Source organism: Zalophus californianus, chromosome 7 (assembly GCF_009762305.2).
Source record: "Zalophus californianus isolate mZalCal1 chromosome 7, mZalCal1.pri.v2, whole genome shotgun sequence".
NCBI classification, from domain to species: Eukaryota; Metazoa; Chordata; class Mammalia; order Carnivora; family Otariidae; genus Zalophus; species Zalophus californianus.
In genome coordinates this window covers 34,697,743-34,721,801 of record NC_045601.1, presented here as the reverse complement: position 1 = coordinate 34,721,801, position 24,059 = coordinate 34,697,743, and the positions used below count along the sequence as shown (strand labels likewise).

The following is a 24,059-nucleotide window of genomic DNA, read 5'->3' as shown; positions in this document are numbered from 1 at the left end:
AGAATTTCAAATGCCTTTTATCTGAAATGATATTGATAACTAAGTGCTAATATACCATTTTGAGCATATTGGTTCTGATATGACCCACAGAGAAAAATATTTGAATGTTGCACATTAAAGACATTTTTAGTGTTTACTTAACCTGCATTTTATCTCCTTTTTTATTATGTATGTTTTTTTTCCCCAGCATTAAACAGAGAATTTATGAAATTTACAGATAAACTGCTTTTCAGTTAGCTTGGTTTGAAATATGATTAGAAATGGACTGAAATATATTTTTGATATCAAATCAAAATCCAGACCTCTGTTTAGTGTGGACCTTTATAAAAAGGTCATTTTAACTCAAAGTACATTTGAAGTGACCCAGGAAACATTCAAAGCCACATGGGAAGAATGTATACTTGGCCCTTCTCATTGTTATTGTCATATGTGCTGTGAGTGGACATTTGGAAAGCACTTTATATCAGGACACCTGTGAAAATAACCAACCCATCAGAGTACATTTATCTTTTTCAGTTCTGATTTCCACTGTATTGTTGTCTAATGCTGTTTTATAGGCTCAGTTGCAAAAGCACTCGAGTGTTAAGACTAATTTTATGATTTCCACTAGATGAAATAGGCCATTAGTAAATATAAGCAACTTCCACATGTTCTTTTTCTTTTAGATCAGTAGTTAAAGAAAAACAGGGTGTCTGGGTTATGCAAGATTTTCAGTGGAATTTTAGAAATACCACTTTCAACATGATTAAGACAATCAATTTTATGATCTTATTTTTTAAAACCCCTAAGTCTTTGAAAGTTGCAATTTGGTCATGACAATATGCAAAGAATATTGCAAAAAATACACAATTTTTTAGTAATAGCCAACCTTAATTAAGCTTGAAGACTGAAAGGAATTAATATGAAGATGAAATCAGAGGAAAGCCTTTCTTCACATTGATCCATGTTTTGTACACTCCATCTTAATATGCTGTTATTTAGACAACTGTTGATAGTGAAGTTAACGTCTGTGCTGTCTTTGAAAAAAGGCTTGCTAAATGCATTTGAGAGAGAAATTAAAGTACCTTAAAGAAAAACCTATTTTCAAGTATCACCAGATACTAAAGAAATACCTATTCACTTGCACAATATGCAAAGAATATTGCAAAAAATACACAATTTTTTAGTAATAGCCAACCTTAATTAAGCTTGAAGACTGAAAGGAATTAATATGAAGATGAAATCAGAGGAAAGCCTTTCTTCACATTGATCCATGTTTTGTACACTCCATCTTAATATGCTGTTGTTTAGACAACTGTTGATAGTGAAGTTAACGTCTGTGCTGTCTTTGAAAAAAGGCTTGCTAAATGCATTTGAGAGAGAAATTAAAGTACCTTAAAGAAAAACCTATTTTCAAGTATCACCAGATACTAAAGAAATACCTATTCACTTGCAGTTGATGAAACTGTCCTGGGATTTCAGAACTTGAAAACTTCATGAATCATAGGCTTTAACTCCCTCATTTTATAGAACGTGAGAGAATCAGAGTGTTAAATGATTGGATTTTAATTTAATATCTTCTACTCAATAAAGAAGCTGTCCCTCTCCCCAAGGAATTTAACAAGCTTCATTTGAAACCATGTATTTATTTGTGGTGTTATTAAATCCATTTACTAAGTGTAATTAAAATGAGCTTCTTTAAAAATTTACTGATGTAATAATATTTCAGACCTTTCATTAAATTAGGCTGGCCATCCCAGTGGTCATCCAGATTAATAAATATTTGCTTTATCCTTAAAGGGAATTTACATTTTAGGTATTTCTTCTGCATCTTTAATTAATGATCATAAAAATAAAGATTTTGTACCCCTCAGCTCTGATGAACTCTTTTCAACATGAGAAAAATATTATAATTTTATGTGGTTATAAAAATAAAAATATTTCAGTCATAATAATTCCTTATTGATGATTTTTTAAAGGAATTAGATACATTTTATTGTACCGTTGGAGGCAGAAGAAGTTAGGTCTACATGGTGCCAAAACATAAAAATTTATCAAATTGTGCTATTGAAAGCTTTATAGACAATTCCAGTGTTTGGTTAATGGGATTGTTCACCTTTATACCAGTCTTTTGTGAACACAGCCTGAGTTGGTAAGTATACTTTAACTAATATGAAGAAATCTACATATAAATTATTTAATTTTGATTTTTTATTTTTGGAAAGGACATGGGACCAAAAATTACTACTTTGTAGAAAAATGCAGTTTCACTTAAAAAAAAGTGTTGGAGAAAAATTGTTATGTGCCTTGTGGTTTCATTACATATTGATGTATTTAAACATCTTTCAGTATTCTCATTGTTTAATTATAAGCCAAGCAGGCCCCTCACAGACGTGATATGTTAGGGCATTGTCCAAATCATCAGAGCCCACTAAGGTCCAAATTAATCTCTGAGGTAAGAGCATCATTGTCCCAGTGGATTTGTATGAGTAGCCACTGTTCTCATTAAATATGCAATTTTAAACTGACAATTGACTTTTACCTATAATCAGCTACAATTTCCATTAAATATATATTATTAGGACTCTGTAACTATGCACATGGACACACATAAGCACAATCACATGTATTTCCTTATGAAAAAAATTGAAAACTAACAGAAAAAGGAAATAAGATTTGTATAATGAAAAACATTTTAAGGAATTTCAGTTGTTTTTGTTAAGCATGCATATGCTGAAACTGACACATAGTTTATAAGCTCTGTATTAGATTAATTTTCAATACAATTTCCCAGCTGTAAAATTGACCATTTAATGTGGGAAATTATTCTTCCTAACAGGGAACAGACTAATAACTCTGTAGATCTATTTTTGGTAATATGTTGATGCTTGAGACCAAAATAATAAACTTTGATGTGCATTTCTTTCTCAGAACTGTAAGAATCACACAGGTGGCCCATACTGCAATAAATGTCTTCCTGGTTACTATGGTGATCCTAGTAAAGGAACCTCTGAAGACTGTCAGCCCTGTGCCTGTCCACTCAATATCCCATCCAATAAGTGAGTAACCAACTTACCTCTTAATGATTTGGGCATCCAATTCTGCAAGTGCATTTTTGATATAGAATGTTTCTTTCTCTTGTCACACATAAATAAATAATAAATATATGCATGAATTTCTCTGGAAGGTAATATGAGTTTTTCTAAATATAAAATATTTAAAGTTACGGCTATTTATTCTGCAGAATTTTTAATATTTTCGTTCTAGTTCTGGTGATTTAATATGTAAGCAACAGAACTCAAATGGAATTTCTAAAACAACTATAAAGGACAGACGTATTTTATACAAATGTATATACATGCCCACATGTACACACACACACACACACACACACACACACACACACACGTGTTTATATAGTAATAAAAAGACCACTAATACTGGAGCACCTGGCTGACTCAGTGGTAGAGCATGTGACTCATGATCTTGGGGTTGTGAGTTTGAGCCCCACATGGGGTGTAGAGTTTACTTAAATAATTTTTTTTAAAAGATCACTAATACATTTACTGCTTATTTGGGTCCCAGTCTCACACTATTTATTTATGAATCTTTGGCAAGTCACAAACTCCTAGAAAAAGTAAAGAGACCAGTCTAGCTGACTTTTAAACACCCATCCTATCCCTTGGTTATCACATGGTTTATCACATTATCATATGATATCATACGTGTAGGATATATATATGTGTATATATACATATTTCAGTTTATCTCACTAAAACAGTTTAGTGGTAAGGACTAGATTTAAATTATATGAATATTGAAATATGGGTGATATAAGCACCTTATTTTGTAAAAACTAAGTCTTTAAAAAGTTTAATGAAACTTTATACATGTTTTCAGTCATCTAGTTTTTATTCTTTATTTTTAAAAAATTTTCTGATTATTCACCTAGAACAATAACCTTGGAGTCTTGGAGAAGACGTTTAAGAGTATATGTTTTGTCTGCCTCCCCCCCTTACCTTTTAGGGGAGTGCTTTCTTTCAGCTGCTCTAATTCCCATTCCTTCCGAGTGGCCAACTTTAAGCCACTACCTAAGCAAAACCCTGCATCACAAACACTTCTCATTTTAATGGGGCATACTATGTTGAACAAAATCCAACCTTTCTGTACTAGTAAAAAATTGTAAATAATGGTGATTGTAAGTGAAAGGCATCTTTTTGGAGACTCTTCTTAAAGGTAAGCATAGTGCTTCCTCTGCCTTCAGCTCAGGTCATGATTCCCCTCAGGCTCCCTCCTCAGCAGAGAGTCTGCTTCTCCTTTTCCCTCTGCCCCTCCCCCCTAGCCATGCTCTCTCATGAGCACACACACTCTCTCTATTTTTCTCTCTCTCTCTAATAAATAAATTTTAAAAATCTTTAAAAAATAGGTAAACTTAGTGCTTAATAATGTCTGTATTATATTAGGCACTTTCCAGCTATTTCTAAATGCTGTGATAATGCTTGAAGAGCTTAAATTTTTGGTGCTTTTTTTAAATTTTATTTTATTATGTTAATCACCATACATTACATCATTAGTGTTTGATGTAGTGTTCCATGATTCATTGTTTGCGTATAACACCCAGTGCTCCATGCAGTACGTGCCCTCCTTGATACCCATCACCAGGCTAACCCATCCCCCACCTCCTCCCCTCTAGAACCCTCGGTCTGTTCCTCAGTCCATCGTCTCTCGTGGTTCGTCTCCCCCTCCGATTCCCCCCCCCCTTCATTTTTCCTTAAGTCTATCAGCTATGGTCTTTTAATGTAAAGGTGTTATCAACTTGGTCCTATTCTGCATGAGGTCTTACCCAAGACACTGCCAATGAAAATGGTCTTTTTATTAGAGTCAAAAAGACATAGATAATAATTCTGTCGCTAAGTTTAAAAGTCCTCATGGAAATTAAGGTTCCTACTTTTCAGCCCACCTGAAATGCTTATCCTCCTGTCCAACAAACCTCCTCCTTCAGAATTTTACACCTTAATCATTGGGGCAGGGGGGAAAGAGAACTAATATTTAATTAAAACAGACTACTAGGGGCGCCTGGGTGGCTCAGTCGGTTAAGCGTCTGCCTTCGGCTCAGGTCATGGTCCCAGGGTCCTGGGATCGAGCCCCACGTGGGGCTCCCTGCTCGGCGGGAAGCCTGCTTCTCCCTCCCTCTACCCCTCCCCCTGCTCGTGTTCGCTCTCTCTGTCTCTGTTTCTCTCTTTCTCAAATAAGTAAATAAAATCTTTAAAATAAAATAAAACAAACTACTATATTCTAGATATAGCAATATACAGTCCCAATAAGGTGAATATTATTACCCCCATTTTACAGTTTAAGAAAAAAGTCTCCAAGTGGAAAAATAGCATTATGGAACCAATTTTGGAGCTAGAAATCCTTGATTTAAATTTTTAGTTCTATACTTTCTGGCTGTGTGACTCTGAGAAAGTTAATTAAGTGCTCTGTGTCTCAGTTCTTTCATCATTAGTTGTGATAATAGGACCTCCTTATAGGGTTGTTGTGAGAATTATGTAAATTAAAATACACCAAGCACTTGAAACAATGATTGGACTTGATAAGTCCAATACAAGGGCTGATTATTATTAAATAATTTGCTCAGAGTCATAATATTAAAGTATCAGAGTTGGAATTTTAAGTTTCAAGTCAGTGTACTTTCCAGGCTTCTGCAGTCTACATTGAGAACTTTTTTTAAAAAGCACACTGAATTTTAAGTGCTAAGGTCAAAAGCAATTGAACTTGGATGGACACAAAACTGAAGATCCTTTGGCAACCAAAGGTATCAGAAAAAAGAAAGAAGCTAAAGGGAAATCTACTAGAAAATAATAAATATAGGAAGACAAATTAAATTCCTTCATATTTTGTGGTTAGCCAGTCCTATGTTGGCCATAATATGACACAACCCTTGCTCGCTAGTGTGCTTGTGAAGGGTTAGACCATGCAATGGAGAACCTGCTCACTCACTATGGCTGAATGAAATTCTCCAGGGCCATCCAATATATTCAAAATTCAGTGTTCAACACTTGCTCTCACTGAGAAAAACAGGGACTACATCTGGCCACTCATTTCTGTTGTACTTCTTCTCAGGCAAAATGATAGTCACTAACAGAGCTACCAATCCAGCAGGCTGCCATTGATTGTACAATGCAAATCTTAACTTAATACATTTTGAGAATTATGTATCAGCAACACCATCCATCAGTAACAAAGGGATTGGGTCCCAGTTCCAAAGATGGTATTTCCTCAAGTATATATGTTCGCATTTTGTATAATTTTGCAGATCTTGATATTTTTTTTTTAAATAAAGACAACTCCATAGCATCAGTGACACCAAGTATTTAAAGATCCTTCCATTTTTGAGATGTTTCACTTTCATTAAATAATAATTAAATTATTAAATAATAATTTTATCTTTAGAAGTAGAACTGAGAATAGAGTAGCAACCTGTTTTAAATTCCAGCTTCAAATATAGCTTTTGTTCCCAAGTAGAAAGACAGTGATAATCCACTTAGTTTAAAAATACTTAGTTTTGTGTTTAAAGTTAAAAAGACTTTTAAATTTAAAACCACGTGGAACATTAACATTGTTTAGCTGTGCCATTGTGAGTAGAAAAATCCCCTGTAATCTAATGGCCTGAAGTGTTTTATTTTTAAATCATTAAATAATGAGATAGGGAAACTCTCCATTTAAAAAAAAAATTTTTTTTGAAAAGTCATTACTATTATAAACTGAGTTGAAAACTCTGAGGAATAAATTGAATATTCACAAATAGTCCAGAAGAGGGAATTCAAATTTTCACAGGTTAATAACAACAACAACAAAAAAATCAGCTAAAGGTTTGCTGTAACCTTCATCTAGAAGTATAAGGCTTAGTGATAGTTTTGCTTTGGTGATTTATCTATTTAATCCCTGATCATAAATCTTATAGATCACAAGCATTTTGCTTCCAAATTTCTTAGTTAATATTGCTAAATAAATCAAATATGTAGGGAGATAAAGATAGATTGGTATAATTATTATGATATATAAACACAGACAAGCATATATTTAAATTATACATATATATCAACTTCATCAGCTATTCACAGTGTCCACTGTTTGCTTTGCCCTCTCATCTTGGTGATGTATATATTCTAGCTATAGATTGTAACTAGGTAGTGAAATTTATCTCTAGAGAAGCAAATAAGTATGTAAATATTTCAAATGTTTTATATTCATTAATTTCTGGCATCACATAGCTTATAAATTAAATATAATATGAAAGAGACACATGAATGTCCACCCTTAAACATTCAGAATGTGTTTGAATAGATAATATTATTGAAATCATTTGTATAATAAAATTCAAGATAGTCTTGCCACAAGACTGGACAGAGGGTAGGCCCTCAATAAAGTCCTATTTACTAATATCGTTTTGAATACTACTTCTTTGGGTGCATCAGGAATGCTAGAATTTAAATTTTTAAAAGAATGGAACACTCCTAGAGCTGACTTTTGGGCTCACTCAGAGGGCTACATTGAATTATTGCTGTTGTAATTATTACTTTTAATAGAGAAATAGAACTATTCCAAGACAGAAGGTAAATTTAAGAAAATACTCACCAACATTCTTGAGAAATCTCTGAGGGTGTTAGATGTTTCAGAGCACTTTCGTACACATTGTTTTATGTCTCCATGAGCGATTATGATGTATTTTACCAGAGGGAGAGCTAAACTCCAGAGAAATTAAATGCCTCGATCATGATCATTAGAGCCCATATATTCTGATTCACCTTTCTGTGCTTCTTCCAAGGGGGCTATAGAAATAGAAACAATTACAGAGACATTGAAGAGAAGCAAGAAAACAAAAGGAAAGAAAAGAAAATTAACACAAGTTCATGTTAGACACACTGCAAATGTCCGTCATAAGAAATGATCCCAGGATTTGGCAACAGTTATGCTAACACAAATGTAGGGATTAGAGCATGATGAAAAAGTGCAGGTTTAATTAACAAGTAATGAAATACCTTAAAATGGAAACAAATCAACATATTTTGGCAAAAACAATGTAAAACATTGTTAAATGGCAGCCGTAATTTATTGTGGCACTCTGCGACATGCTTGCTTTCGTACTTGATCAGTATGAAAGGCTTTACTAGGTAGATCGTATTCTCTCATTTTGCTGAATGAGACACTCGAGTTTAGAGGACAAAGAGCATCCCAAAACACAGAAAATAACCCAGTTCTAATTACAAAATTCAGGGATGGACATTAAATTGGATTTCATATCCTCTGAAGGTAATCAAAGAAATATTTATGTTTGCTTACTGGTTCTCCTGAGATTTAGGACAGAGATCATTGACCTGAAAGAAGAAAACCTTACAGAAGAAAAACTTCAGAATTTCATGTGGCCCAAACCACCGTCATCAAGTAAAGGAGTTTTCCCTTCATTTTTCTCCCTTCCTTCGGTCCTCTGCTCCTTGGGCAGCTGTGACTGGGTGTTCTCACCACCCTTCCCGCAGCTCTTTTGTGGACACTGCAGCATCATCTTCTTCTGGTTTCTCTTTCCCTGACTCAGACGTTCCAGGTTGCAGCTAGTTAGCAAGAGTCCTGCTCCCCTATTCTATACGCAACATAGAACACGCCCTGATTTTATAACCCTGGTTTTACAATGCTGGAAATTTCACACCAGTGGCAAAAGGGGTGGTTATTTCATTATCACATCAGGGTCCCAAGAGGCAATGCAGTTCCCTCTTGCATTAGCTGAGAGAAAGCTCAAAGCCATGTGTTGACTGCCACTTTCAAAAGAACATACCCTGGGGCGCCTGGGTGGCTCAGTCGTTAAGCCTCTGCCTTCGGCTCAGGTCATGATCCCAGGGTCCTGGGATGGAGCCCCGCATCAGGCGCCCTTCTCTGTGGGAGGCCTGCTTCTCCCTCTCCCACACCCCTGCTTGTGTTCCTGCTCTCGCTGTGTCTCTCTCTCCCTGTCAAATAAATAAATAAATAATCTTAAAAAAAAAATACCTTATGATATGTATGCATTTTGTGCTCTAAAAGCACCCTTGATTTTATCTTATTTTTAAGTGTTTTTTCTCTTGAACCTTATTGCACCATTTTATCTTCATGGACATATTTTGACAGGTAGAATTAAATTCTTTTTGGAGCAAGGCCAATTGTATATGTACATAGGCACATACGTTAGCACAAACACCTATATTTGCATATATATTCATATATATATATACACACACACACAAACATACACATATTACATACTTATAAATGGATCATTATAAATCTAAGAATCTATGTTCAGCCATTAAGAAGGACTATTTCCATGTGCAGATCCTTACTAGGTCGTTGACCAGTAGCTTATCTTCCTCCTACTTGTGGAAAATGCCTGCTATTTTTGGATCACTTGTGTCTTCTGTGGCATGAAGTGGATAATTCAGGAAGCAGAACACAGTCTCTCTGCTGATGGAGAGCTAGCCAGCTAGAGTTAAATGACATAATCTTGGAATCACTGGAAATCAACAATGTTCTTACAGTTCCCTCTTTCTGTCACAGAATAGTTAGCTTCATATTTTGGCCAAAATCAGTGTCAAGTCACTTGCTGCATTGGCCAGAATAAATTCTGTAGACGTTTTCTGTTGTCCATGTTTATTTCCCATTCTCATTTTATTTCTGTTGTTGAATGCCCTCTTCCTTATAGCAGTAACTGTAATTATAGTGAGAAGTGAGTAAACCCGCAGTTTATATTGTTTAAAGAATATTGAATCACAAATACAGATATAATTTATGGGGATATTTTATTTAGATGCATCATGTCAAGTGATGTATTACCAAAAGTTTAAACTTACTTAATTCTTACCAGTAGAATGAATGCTGGTTGGTTACAGGGAAAAGAGAATATCAAATTAGAAATGAGAAGTCCTAGATTCCATGCTAAAGTCTCCTGGATATTAGCTATGACCGTGGGCAAGATAAATGATGCTTGCCCCAACCAGCTTATAAGATTTTGTGCAAATGTGATAAAATTATTTGTAAAAGTCCTCTGAACATGTAAAGAGCTGGTCAAATCGAAGATACTGTTATTCCTTATTTTTTTTTCCTGAAAAAGTATTGATTTTTGTCAGTGGGTGCATTTTCCTTTACTTCTGTTGGTTTTAACTGACACATGAGTATATTTAAGAATTTGAAATCTATTTTATAGTTTCAAAGTGTCAGAAACCTTGTCAAGCACCTTTGACATGACTTATGGTAAACTGATTTAGGATTTTAAAAAATAATTGGTGCGGTTTTCTTTCAATCACTAGAGCCCCACATGAGTGGGAGACCCGGGGCTTCTAGTCAGAGTCATTTTGTCCCTGGACAATGAGACAGTATTGAATGCCAATTTTAAAATAAGACATACATGTATTTTAGAGATTTGTCAAAATCCAGTACTCCCTTTTATGTCTGGAAACAATAGCAAATCATGAGGTGAGGAGGGAAAAAAACATCTGTTTCTTTCCATTTTTACATGTGCCAAAACACAGTCATTCACCTGCCAAGAAAATCACTCATGGTGAGGTCCTTTTGGGAGCAAGTGCCAGGCTGCTCTCCAAAAGATGGCCCTCCCTCACAGAGCACAGGCTAGTTGGGACTTGGTTCTGCTGCTCATGGCAGCCTCCACAACCCCTTAACAGGGCGTCTTTTATCTGGGTAATGTTTGTAACTCAAGGTAGCACAAGCCAGGCTTCTCCCGTGCCTTACCTCAATAGATTCATTTTGGCTTTCCACTGAGTTGAAATGTTTTAAATGACAGACATTCTGATAACTTGCTACTCTCAAAAAAAATTATTAAATCTTTGCAGGACTGCTGTGAGTTAAGCCAGAGGAGTATTATTCAGAAGTAGTACTTGCGATCTGACCCACACAAAAGTCAAGGAAGTATTCCAAAGTTATTCAAGCGTCAGGAGCAGAACACAATCAGGACTTGGAATATTTAATTTGTTGTTTGCTCATTAATTCACTTAGCCATCAAGCAAGCCTCTATTGAATTGTCCTGTCATATAAAATAGAAAAGTAAATCTATTTAGGGAAAACATAATGGGAGAGCGATTAATTGGGGGCATTTTATTTTAAAATGGTAGAGCAACAGATCTCACAGAATTCAGAAGGGTTGATGGCTCTTCAGAAAGCGATTGGGTCAATCTTGGGACAAGTGTTCATGCGTGAGGGGTATCTCTCAAAAGGCAAAGAAGTATGTCTGGGGTTGTACATGTTGTTGAAGGCTGGCATATAATTCTGTAATTACTCTGCTGGATCCTAATGTGGTCTTCAGTTCTGTTACTTCAGACCCAAACTGGAAATGTGTACAAAGAGAGAGATCAAATTTGGAATATGTCAGAAGATGTGCAATGACAAGGTTTTGGGGGATTGTTTGGTTGACTATATATTTAAGCAGAATCCGTATGCTTTATCTCCTCTGAAAACTTTTTGGAAGATTTCATCTGCCTAAACAGCATGTCCCTGGGTCCACATGGGCAGCAGCTTGTGCATATGCACACATGTGTGCACACACACCCACACCCCCCCCACACACACAAGGAAGCAGTACTGAAAGTAGGAGCCCCATCACCACCACCACTCCCATCACTACTCCCAAGATCACATACTGAGTTTTCCAAAATCTCTAACAGACTTTTCTGAGCTGCTTCAAATTCAGAAGGTTTTGAAAGAAAGTGTATGATGCCGTGTCTTGCCAGGCCTGGGCTACCCCTACAAAGCGACTGTATAGTGCCACTTGTTACTGATGATCATGGACCCAGAATAGTCAAAAGTCAGTTGATAACATGCCACAGAGCTCCTGCTCTCCACTGGGCTATATTCACATCTGCAGTAATAACAATGTCATTTCATCCTCGATTGGCCAGACCCTCATCTCCATCTGTGGGACAAGAATGACCATCCTGTGTACCCTTTTGTCACAGCAGTCCTGGAGGAAGAGAAATGAAAATATGCCGTTAGTGACTTTGTGTATGTGCTTCTTCCTTGTCTCTGTTGTTCCCCAACAATGTCAACATAGCTTTAGCCCGACGTGCCATTTAGACCGAAGTCTCGGACTGATCTGTGATGCATGCTCTGTCGGGTACAGAGGACCACGCTGTGAGAGGTAAGCACGGACTACACTGTCTGTCACGAGGATTTTGAACTCGGGAGTTACAAAACCACAGGCATTATCATCCTTTGCACTACTTCAGAAATGCTGCCACACTCAGGTGAAGTAAAGTTTCTCACTGTACTTGTCATACAAATGCATTTTATTCTTATAGTTTATTTATTCTCTAGAAATTGCTCTGTAAAGCTCCGTTCACTCAGAGAGTGTTTGATTAATGTTTTTATCTTCAAGGTTAAGCATTAACCTACAATCTTTCTAGAAAGTATTGCTCAAGTGGAAAGTCATGCACTTTAAGATTTATCTTACTGTCTATGTTGGCACCATTTATTTTTCATAATTAGTTTTTTGTTCTTAAAATGGGGCTTAAATGTGTAGTTCATAGTTCAGCAAGCGGTCCATAATTTACTTTATATTTGAAAATAGAAATAAAACGTGATTTATTATCATGATTTCTATCCTCTTCTAATTACTTCTAAGCCCGTATTTTAATTCCTGTTGATTTTACTAGGTTGCTTTGCAGTGGAACCAGAGATATGATTTTATGTAATTTGTGTGGTTATTTTTCTCCTGAACTATTTTTGAAGGAAAGGTTCTTCTGTATTTCGGTCTTAGTATAAAAATGATACAAAATTCTCCCTTGATATCATTGACAAGTATACCGACATCTCTCTGGTTTTAGCCCTGGAAGTCTTCCCCTTTGCTGCCATCACTGGGGGGTGGGGGAAGCAGAGGAAGTGACCTGCTTTCACCCATTATCACCAAGGCAGAGCCCACAGAGGGCTATTTCTGCATCTCCTTTCCTGTCCTCTTGTCACCCTAGTTCAGCCAGGGTGCATAAAGTTAATGAAGCAGGAGCCGATCACCCAGAGAGAGTTTAGCCAACAGCTAGCCATCTGTGGACGATGTGCCAATGACGGTTCCCAGCAGCAACAAGGACTGTTTGTGAGCATGGCAACATCTGTAAATGAGTAATGGAAGACTAGAACTGAAATAGGGATGATTTATTTGCAACCGAGGGACTGGAGGTCTTTGTGTTAATAATAAAAAAATAAAAAGGAGGGCATGTGTAGATGACTTACTCTAATCGCAGGATACATCATTGCCAAGACAGACTTACACCAAGTGCCTAAGCCCCTGGCTCACTACGGGCAACCTTTTCTTTAGCAACTGGAAAATGATAGCTGATCTGTCACGCTACGCCATTAAATCCACTTATCCAGGGGAGCATGGTCTCTGGTGTATTTATGTTACTTTGCTTTATGCTCTGTATTTTCTATACATGGTAGACAATCCTTTTTGAACCAGGTAAGTTTAACATTCTGCATTTTATTTAACAAACATCAGTTTAGCAACTACCACGTGACAGGCGTGGGGCTTGCTATATAGGATACAAACGGATGCATTGCACCGTCCTTACCTTCAAGCAGCTCACATCGCTGTGAGTGTGTGTGACTGTGTGTGAGTGTGTGTGTGTGTGTGGGGGGCTGTGAGTTTGTATGAGTGTGTGGCTCTGTGTGTGTGTGTGTGTATGTGTGTGTGTGTGTGTGTGTGTGTGTGTGTGTGTGTACGTGCCTGGGTGACAATGGTTGAATGTATTCTGGAAACAGTTCTAATCTGAATAATCAAAATCACCGAGGAAAGAAATACCTGACAGTAAGCATGATTTTCTGTTCAAAATCTTTATTAATTGGCTTAAAAAAATGGAAATGGATATATGCTGCTTCTCAAATGGCATATCTTTTCTCCAAAAGTTTTTCAGTCAAAAATCATCTTAGACTATTATGATATGGAAGATGGAATATTATATTTTTCTAGCCAGAATTTGGATTAGGGTTTTCCAGGAATATTCAGCGTTTATCATTTCTCTGTATTTATATGAGCTCAAAAGTCCATTAGTAGAGGGATTCACAATATGAGGAGAAACGTTTTTGAGGATGTGCAGGCTGAAATGGAAGGAGAGGAGAATAAGGGTCAGAGGAAGAAGAAGATCCTGGTTGCCCTGAAAATCTTGTAATCAAAACTATTCTGTAAGTGATTGGTGTAATCAGTTTGTGCACATCATCTACATAAAATCAGCCTTGGAAAACTAGAGCAGTGTTTCCCAAACTGTAGATGTTTTTGAAATAGAGTCCTGTGATCACATAAGTATTGAAGTATCTATTAGCATGTTAAAAATTCTGACATGTCCTGGATGGAAGAAATCTGTTTAATTTCTTTAAGCCTTTTCTTTTCTTGAGGTGTAGCTGACACACAATGTTACATTAGTTTCAGGTATACAACATAGTGATTGGACAACTCTATCCATTATCCTGTAACCAGCGTTTTCTAATCTTGTGTGACCATAAATCCTTACTATATCTGTATCAATCTATATTTATACCCATCTATCTATCTATCTGTCTATCTGTCTATCTATCTGTCTATCTATCTATCTATCTGTCTATCTATCTGTCTGTCTATCTGTCTATCTATCTGTCTATCTATCTATCTATCATCTATCTATCTATCTCAAGAATGCATCTCAGACTACAGCTCAGGTGGACAGGAATCATAACTTTATATTCTTTATCTCAATTTAATTTCTATTTTGAGACCAAATCTCTATATGTGGAAGCTGTGAGAGCTTGGAAACATAATTTCAGTCAGGTACACTTTAAATTTACTCGATGTTATATGTCAATTATATTTCTATTTAAAAAAATCTGTTTTTTTCCTCTCCTCCCCATCTCCCAGGCTTGAATTAAAGTTCTAACAAGCTTACTTAGTATGCAGAAACCTGAATGCCTGAGTGAGTGAGTGAGTATGTGTGTGTCTGTGAGTGTGTATATGACTATTTGTGTGACTGTGAGGTTGTATGAGTGTGTGGCTCTGTGTGTGTGTGTGTACGTGCACACACACGCGTGTGGCTCTGTATTGTGGGGGCAATGGACAGATGGTGGGACAAACATCCAAGGCTGTTTCTGCCAACGTCTTCCTTTTTCCCATCCTCCCAACTGCCTTTCTCTTCAGGCCAAATAACGCTGCACTACTTCGTACCACTAGTGGGGGTGCAGGACTCAATCTGCTGTCTTCACTCCACACTGGGACCCACCAACTCTCTATTCTCATCCCTTCTCCATCTGCCTTTCTAACCTCATGCCATTTTCTGTTTGGGGGCGAATTGCAGTAAGAGGGGCCACATTCATAGAAATGGTGACTTTTAGAGCCCGAAGTCTGGAAGATTGCTGTGTTTCTGCTTTCGTCCTTGTCAGATCCTCTCACTCAGTCATGTAGCACAAGATGGTCTTGCTGCTAGACCTGAGGCAATGAAAACAATCATAAGCAAGAGAATGGCAAAACAAGCTATGACAAAATATTAACTATTTTTTTTTTTAGTTGACCCACAATGTTACATTAGTTTCAGGTGTACAACGTAATGATTCAACAACTCTATAGGTTATCCTGTGCTCACCACGAGTGTAGCTCCCATCAGTCACCATACAACGCTATCGCAATACTATTGACTGTATTCCCTGTGCTGTGCCTTCCATCCCCGTGACTTATTCATTCCATAGCTGGAAGCCTGTACCTCCCTCTCCCCTTCACCATTTTGCCCTACCCTCAGCCCCGACCCCCATGGCAACCGTTAGTGTGTTCTCTGTTCTTATAGGTCTGATTCCGCTTTTTTTTTTTTAACTTCATTTAAAATACTGTCTGATTGGGGCGCCTGGGTGGCTCAGTCGTTAAGCGTCTGCCTTCGGCTCAGGTCGTGGTCCCAGGGTCCTGGGATCGAGCCCCGCATCGGGCTCCCTGCTCGGCGGGAAGCCTGCTTCTCCCTCTCCCACTCCCCCTGCTTGTGTTCCCTCCCTCGCTGTGTCTCTCTCTGTCAAATAAATAAATAAAATCTTTAAAAATAAATAAATAAAATACTGTCTGATATTCTATAACATGTAGAACACTAGTTACACTTTTCAGAAACTTTTGCTTGGGGCCAAAGCACCCATATTTTCAGATATTACTGCTTTCCTCTGGGGAATATTTTAAACAAAAGAAAAACAGAGAGAGAATGAGGGAATGAGGTATTCATCATGGCACTTTGCTAAGATTCTGGGCATCTGTCATCATCAAGGAGGAGAAAAAATAGAAAAACAAAGTATCTTGAAGGGTGAAAGGGTGAGTGTTGGAGCATCAAGAGAAATTTAAAAGAACATGGAGAAACAGTGAGCTAAATGCCGATGAGACTTGCTCTACTTGTCACTAAGCTACTTTCAGAATAAGACTGTAGCTCCAGCAATATATCATACTTAATGGAGAGACACTTAAAAAGACCGGCGCAGCTCATGGGTGGCTCAGTCAGTTGAGCGTCTGACTCTTGGTCTCAGCTCAGGTCATGATCTCAGGGTCATGGGATCAAGCCCCACATGGGCAGGCTTTGCGCTTAGCAGGGAGTCTGTTTGAGATTCTCTCTTTCCCTCTGCCCCGCCCCCCAAAATAAATAAATAAATCTTAAGAAAAAAGACTGTGGCAAGTTGACCCATTTGGATCCACATGAAACTTGATGAGGTACAGGGACCCCCGAAGCCCTGTCCCCTCCCTAGCTGGCAAATTTTTAACAACTCCTCCCCAAGTGAGGAGAGAGAGGGCAACGTCAAGACTAATTTCACAATGGCCACTGAGAATGCAGAAGGTGTTGGAACCTAACTGCTTAAAATTCGGAATTTTACCTACAATTTTATCCGTATGATACATATTCTAGGTCAGAAAAATTTTTGCTTTTTAAATTTCAATCCCAAAATCCTATTTAGATATTCTCTGCTTCATGAATTCCTGACTTTGAATGAGTCTAATTACCATATTACCACTATGCTGGTGAGAATTTCTACTCACGCCTGAGTCTCCTTGTGCCCTTGAGTCTCAGATGTGGAGCGTATAGTCACAGAAATAGAAAAAGCAAGACAGTCATACTTAACTCGGTAGTACCGTTAGCAGAATTGTGACTCCCAGTAAGGTTTCAAAGTCTGCTCCTATGTGGTTGGGCAGTTTGTATACTGCACAAAAGTATTCAGCCGAGGGGCAGATTAGGAGCCTGAATCCTGGGTGCTCAATATGTCCATTATCTCTTCGTTTTTCTGCATATGCTCAAAGAGGACCCTTTTCTTCCTCTAGTTTGCAGAAAGGAACCACATAAGCAGGCAAACTCACTCAGTCTTTAACTGATTCAGTCACATGGGAAGTAGTAAGAATACATCCCTATTGCATAGCCACTCCCATTTACACTCCAGCCACCCTCCTCTGTGCCTTCGCCAATACTGTTCCCTATGACTAGAAGTCTGCAGCCCTTCCACTCCTCCATGTGAGACTCACCCTTCTGAACTTTTCCAATTCAACTCTATCATCCTGACAGTGTCCTTGATGAATCCTAATCTGAATTGGTTGCCCTTTTCTGTTCTTCTCTGAGAACATTGGCATATCTGTAGTAGCTCCCTGCCACGTTTTTAAGTACATCTTTCTTCTCCCTGGACTGCAGCATAAAGATTGTGCCTTATTTATATTAGTATGATGCAGTGTTCAGTAGGTATTTGAGGAAGGGCAGGAGAGGCAAAGAACAAGAGCTCTTCTAGTATGCTTATAGAGATTGAAGCACTATGTTTAGTCTATAGATACTGAATGGGACCTTAGGCCACATATTTTAGCCAAAAGTTATTGAAAAAATGAAGCAGCAGAGTGAGAGAAATCTTACCAATATTGCTCTGCACTTCTCATTGCCATTTCTCTCCACTTTTGCTATCCTCCCTCTCCCTCTCTCATCTCTCTCTCTCTCTCTTTCTCCCTCATATTGTTCCTAAGTCATCGATAGAAAGAACCATATTACATAATGGCATGTGGCATCTAGAATCTCATCTACATTAAAAGGTCTCTTTCTAAAATATTGCAATTTGGTATGAAAAAAGTTAGCGAAAGTGGAAAGGAACAGCGACTTTGTATTGTCAGAACATCCATCTGTAGCAAGGAATCCAATAACCTCTGCTAAGAAATGTTCTCATTCTGCCTTACGTATGAAAATGAGAGACCCTGAGATTTCAAATGACAATTAGTTTTTATAGAGTGAAAAACTCAGAGGCTGGCAAGGTCTAAAGGGCTGTCATTCACACTAATTTTTATTAAGTGACTCCAACTTGATCAGACTATAAAACACTATTATTATTTACAAACGTTAGATTATTAGCTGTATTATATTTGCTGACCCTAGAATTACTTTTAAATTTCTACTTACACATTTTTATGTCTCTAAAACTACTATGTATGGAAACACACACACATATACACACACTAGTAATAAAACCTGAATGCACACTTTTGATGGAGCGGCATATGAATTATCTATCATGTATATTCAATATGCTTTCTTACGTGTTCTCCAACAAAAAATAAAAGATGCTTCTTTGGTTAGTCTACTTAATTGTAATGATTTTCTCATGAACAGAAAGTTCCTTTTTATTGTAGGAGAATTTTAGGCTTATTAATTGGTATCTATGTTAAGGAAAATTCCCAGATCTTGTTATATAATACCATCTCTCCTGAGGGCAGTAAGTCATTTTGCGGAAAGTGAGCTGAAAATAATGGGCTTTTGTTGGCTGCAATAATGATCATTGTATATCGTTATTCTAGTGGAGTGGAGTCACACTCTTAATGGTAAACAAAATGAGATGGGAGTATATGTGGATGTGATCATAAGCTCTGCATATCGAGTAAGGCAAGGAGAATTGGGCTCAAATTCAAAAGTGTCTTCCCACTATCTTTATGGAATACCACTTATGAATTGTGGGGAAATTTTATGCACTAAAATGTTAGTTCATATTTTACAGTGGATAATTAATAAGCAATTATATTTGTGGGTGACATATTCTTCCAAGCAGTATTTATACTATGACTTTCATGATTTGTACAATATTTTGTGAATATAATTAAAACTAGTAATCTCATTTAAAAATTATGGACAAAAGTTAATTCTCTTAAAAAAAAAGGTTATGGCACTTACACGTGTTCTAGAAAACTCAGAGTCATTAATGACTTTGGCCCATAATTGTGATGTTATTAAATATCCTCACATAATGTAATGGATTTAAATCATTTCTATTTTGAATGGTAGAGAGCATTTCTCTACATAGTTACTTACGTGTCTGTGACTAGAGGAGCACAAAAGTGTGTACTATTGAAATTATATTCTTCCATATTGTTTTTGTCCCCCTTCAGTTTTGATCTTTGCTGCACAGGACTTTTTATTTTGCCAAGATGGTACAGATGACAGAGCCAGCTTGACTGTAAGACTAGAGATGCACTGTTTTGTTTCTCCTCTGGCAAGTGTGGTTTAATATGAAGCATGAACAAATGTAAACTGAATGAGAAGACAGAGCAGAATATAAATAGATGCCTCCTAAAACCATGTATCTGTGCATCTGTGACATTAAGGAGCATTTTGAAACAACCTATGGATAAGGGGAAATTTGATACTATAATTTAAAAAATCTTCTCTGCTCTGCCTCATAAACAAACAAACTTGTTTTTCCAATAGTATGTAAAAGAGTACTTAGTCCTTAAAAAAAGAGAGAGAGAGAGAGACTTAGAGTTTGCTAATACGAGTTGTGGCACAATTAAGCATCACCTTACAGCATGTTACCCTAAGATGCAGGCATACCTGCTTCTTGGTAAAGCTCTTCAATGAAAATCTGCCTCTGTATGGAAATGCAAATATATACAAACCTATTATTAATGCAGCGATACCCACGGCCCCCACCTGAATAATAATGAGAATCGTTTGAGTCACAATTTTCTATTTAATAAATTCTGAATTCTTGCTGCTAAATTGCCTTGCAAGTCTGTTTCCTCATAACAAGCTTTTGCTACAACAACAACAAAAAACGTGAACCTTACATATTTGTACAAAAAACAACCAATTGGAGTAGATACATATGATGTGTTGCACTACAAAGGCTTTCCAAGATGGACCTGGATTCCTCTAGAGGGCCAGCAGCAGATTTCTTATTATGCTTTGGTCTCGTCTTCAGTGCCAGTGACAAGATTTTTTTTTTTTTTCCTGGCTGAAATCTAATTACTAGTGAGGCTGGCAGGATTTCATCTTGTATCTACACTGCAGTTATAGAAAAACATTGTTTAATCACCTTGCGTTCGAGAAAAGGAGCACTTAAAAGGAAAAACCTATCATCCTGGGAGAGGGTAGTGTAAAAAATGTATAAGCATTGCCCCCAATGGGTTTCATGAGTTCTTCCCAAATACTCACTGATGAAATTTTTCCCCGTAGGTGTGCAGAAGGCTATTTTGGACAACCTTCTGTACCTGGAGGATCATGTCAGCCATGCCAATGCAGTGACAACCTTGACTTCTCCATGCCTGGCAGCTGTGACAGCTTGTCTGGCTCCTGTCTGATATGTAAGCCAGGTACAACAGGCCGCTTCTGTGAGCTCTGTGCTGATGGGTATTTTGGAGACGCAGTTGATGCAAAGAACTGTCAGCGTAAGTCCTGAACTATTGACGCCCTTGACAGAAGTGATGCCTCGCACCTCAGAGCAGCTGATGAGTTCTTGAGTGGGGATTGGAGGGTAGGAAATTATGTGGATACATGTATCATAGACACACAGCCTATACACAGAGTCTGCACATCCTAAAATATTTCACTGGAGTAATAGAGTCAATCCTTTGAAAATCGCTGCGTTGTCAAAGGGTTGTTGTTTTTCAAATGATGCACACATTTTTGTTTTTGTTTATGTGTGGAATGAAGATTTTAAAATAAACTTATGCCCGCGATGGGAGAGAAGAATTTAGAAATTAGGTAAGCCCCATTTATCCTTATTGTTTATCTCGATGGTAATCATTTTCTTAATGAATTTATCTGTCCGCATTATTTCCTTGGTGCCTGTTTGTGGGTGTTCATCCGTTATGCTTTCATATGTGAACTTCACATTCTTGCACTTCATAATGGGTGTAAAATTCTGCCCATATTTCTACACACTGGCATTTGTAATTGTTAAATTATTGACTTTCACCTTAGGACTATTCACAGAACAGTATTTCTGTGTTTCCTTTTACAAAATTAGCTATTGTAGGGCTTATCCATGTTAATCAGTACATTTCTCCTGCCACCTCCACCTCCTTAGCTGCATTATTCAGCATTGCATAGAATTTACTAATGCTTTATATTAGCAGTAACGTAATATGCAAGGGAAATCTTCTTGTGCAGAGTCCAGTGGAATGTGAATCCATGTCAGCACCTGAGTACTTTACATGCCATCCTCGACTTCAGCTGCTGCCATAACGTTTAGGTAGGGCAGGTTATGATACCCACAGTTCACTTCTGCCAACTTCATTATGTAAGAAGGGGTTCTTCCAGTCATTCAGTTAGGACCTAGGAGCTGCAAAATTATAGAAACCACTGTAGTGTCCTGTTATTGTCTCTGCTATGAACACCAAAGACCAGGTAGGACACCCCATCTCAATAACAAAGGATTTATTAACATCACCTATAAATTGGTATTTTTTTAAAGTAAAATTTCCAACAGTCTCAGAAAGAAGTACCTTTAAACATTGTAAGTTTACCTGTGTTAAATCACAGGGCGCTTAAGAAATTCTCCCATTCAAAGACATCTAGGATCTACAGTTTCTAGCTATGTGACCTTGGACAAGGCAGTTGACCTCACTGAGATTCAGTTTCCTCATTTACATAAAAGGTCATGATTTTCTGTGGGGATTAAAAGATCTAGCACATGGAGAGTGTCCAGTGCACTGCTTGGGCCTGGGATGCTCACACGTGGTAGCCCCTTTGGCAGTAGCACTCATAGTAGTTGTTTCTGTGGCTTGCATATTTAGGGCTGTGTGACCTCTTTTTCTATCTTCTGATAACTCCCTCCATAAAGTTAAGGAGATCTTTCCACTCATTTTATTGTAGTAAATTGGGGATCTGTGGCATAAGAACACATAGGAGAGGGGCACCTGAGTGGCTCAGTCATTAAGCGTCTGCCCTCGGCTCAGGTCATGATCCTGGGGTCCCGGGATCGAGCCCCGCATTGGGCTCCCTGCTCTGTAGGGAGCCTGCTTCTCCCTCTCCCCCTACTTGTGTTCCCTCTCTTGCTGTGTCTCTCTCTCTCTGTCAAATAAATAAATAAAATCTTTAAAAAAGAAAAAAAACACATAGGAGAATTGTGGTATAAAATTATTTTTCAAACCATCACCAATTTTTATACCACTTGCCATGAGGTACATGTAGAAATGATTAGGGTTTTTAATGCTCTTTAGCTTAGAAAAATATAAGAAACAAATTATCTATTTTTATAATTTTTCTTATATATGATAGCTCATCTATGCATAGGTAGTAAACCCTCAAGAAGAGAAAATTCATGATAAATCATTATTGTAGTTTCCTCTAGGTTTGTTCACGGAAAGTACACCACTACAAAGAAATATACTTTGCTTTTTAAATTTATGTGTTATTGTTTGGTTCATACATTTCATTTAAAAATGCCACTTAAAAATTTGTATTGCTTTTGTTATTTTTTCAAGTTTTTATTTTAATTCCATTAGTTAACATGTAGTATAATATCACTTTTGGGAGTAGAATTTAGTGACCCATCATTTACATACAACACCCAGTGCTCATTACAACAAGTGCCCTCCTATTAATGCCTGTCACCCATTTAACCCATTCCAACCCCCCACCCCCATTCACCTACCCTCTAGCAACCCTCAGTTTGTCCTCTATAACTAAGGGTCTCTTATGGTTTGTGTCTCTCTCTTTTCTTCCCCCTATGTTCATCTGTTTTGTTTCTTAAATTCCACATATGAGTGAAATCATACGGTATTTGTCTTTCTCGGACTGACTTATTTCACTCGGCATAATACCCTCTAGTTCCATCCACTTCATAGCAAATGGCAAGATTTCATTTTTTGTGTCTGAATAATGTTCCGTTGTATATATACCACATCTTCTTTATCCACTCATCACTTAATGGACATTTGGGCTCTTTCCATAATTTGGTTATTGTGGATAATGCTATGAACATTGCAGTGCATGTGTCCCTTTGGATCAGTATTTTTGTATCCTTTGGGTAAATACCTAGTAGTAGGGTAGTTCTATTTTTAACTTTTTGAGAAACCTCCATACTCTTTTCCAAAGTGGCTGCACCAGTTTGCATTCCCACCAACAATGTAAGACGGTTCCGCTTTCTCCACATCCTTGCCAACATCTGTTGTTTCCTGTGGTGTTGATTTTAGCCGTTCTGACTGGTGTGAGGTGATATGTCATTGTAGTTTTGATTTGTATTTCTCTGATAATTAGTGATATTAAGTATCTTTTCATGTGTCTCTTAGCCATCTGAATGTCTTCTTTGGAAAAATGACTATTCATGTCTTCTGCCCATTTCTTAACTGGATTATTTGTTTTTTGGGGTGTTGAGTTTGATAAGTTCTTATAGATTTTGGATCTAACCCTTTATCAGATTTGTCATTTGCAAATATCTTCTCCCATTCCGTAGGTTGCCTTTCAGTTTTGTTGATTGTTTCGTTCACTGTGCAGAAGCTTTTTATCTTGATGAGGTCCCAAGAGTTCATTTTTGCTTTTGTTTCCCTTGCCTCTGGAGACGTGTCTAGTAAAAAGTGGCTATGGCCAAGGTCAAAGAGGTTGCTGCCTGTGTCGGCCCCTCGGATTTTGATGGTTTCCTGTCTCAATTTAGGTCTTCCATCCATTCGGAATTTATTTTTGTGAATGGCACGAGAAAGTGGTCCAGTTTCATTCTTCTGCATGTTGCTGTCCAGTTTTCCCAACACCATTTGTTGAAGAGACTGTCTTTTTTCTATTGGATATTTTTTCATGTTTTATTGAAGATGAGTAGACCATATAGTTGTGGGTCCATTT

The 24,059-nt window shown here is 37.4% G+C and overlaps 1 protein-coding gene across 8 annotated transcripts in view; it reads left to right on the top strand.

The window, feature by feature from the left end:
• Nucleotides 1–24,059, top strand: part of LAMA2 (laminin subunit alpha 2) — a 615,089-nt gene that overhangs the window by 365,764 nt on the left and 225,266 nt on the right. For all 8 annotated transcript variants that reach the window (XM_027602582.2, XM_027602583.2, XM_027602581.2 and 5 more), the window contains 3 exons: nt 2,911–3,038; nt 12,065–12,151; nt 20,457–20,668. In XM_027602582.2, coding sequence (XP_027458383.1) covers nt 2,911–3,038; nt 12,065–12,151; nt 20,457–20,668 — 427 coding nt within the window. The remainder of the gene's footprint in view (nt 1–2,910; nt 3,039–12,064; nt 12,152–20,456; nt 20,669–24,059) is intronic.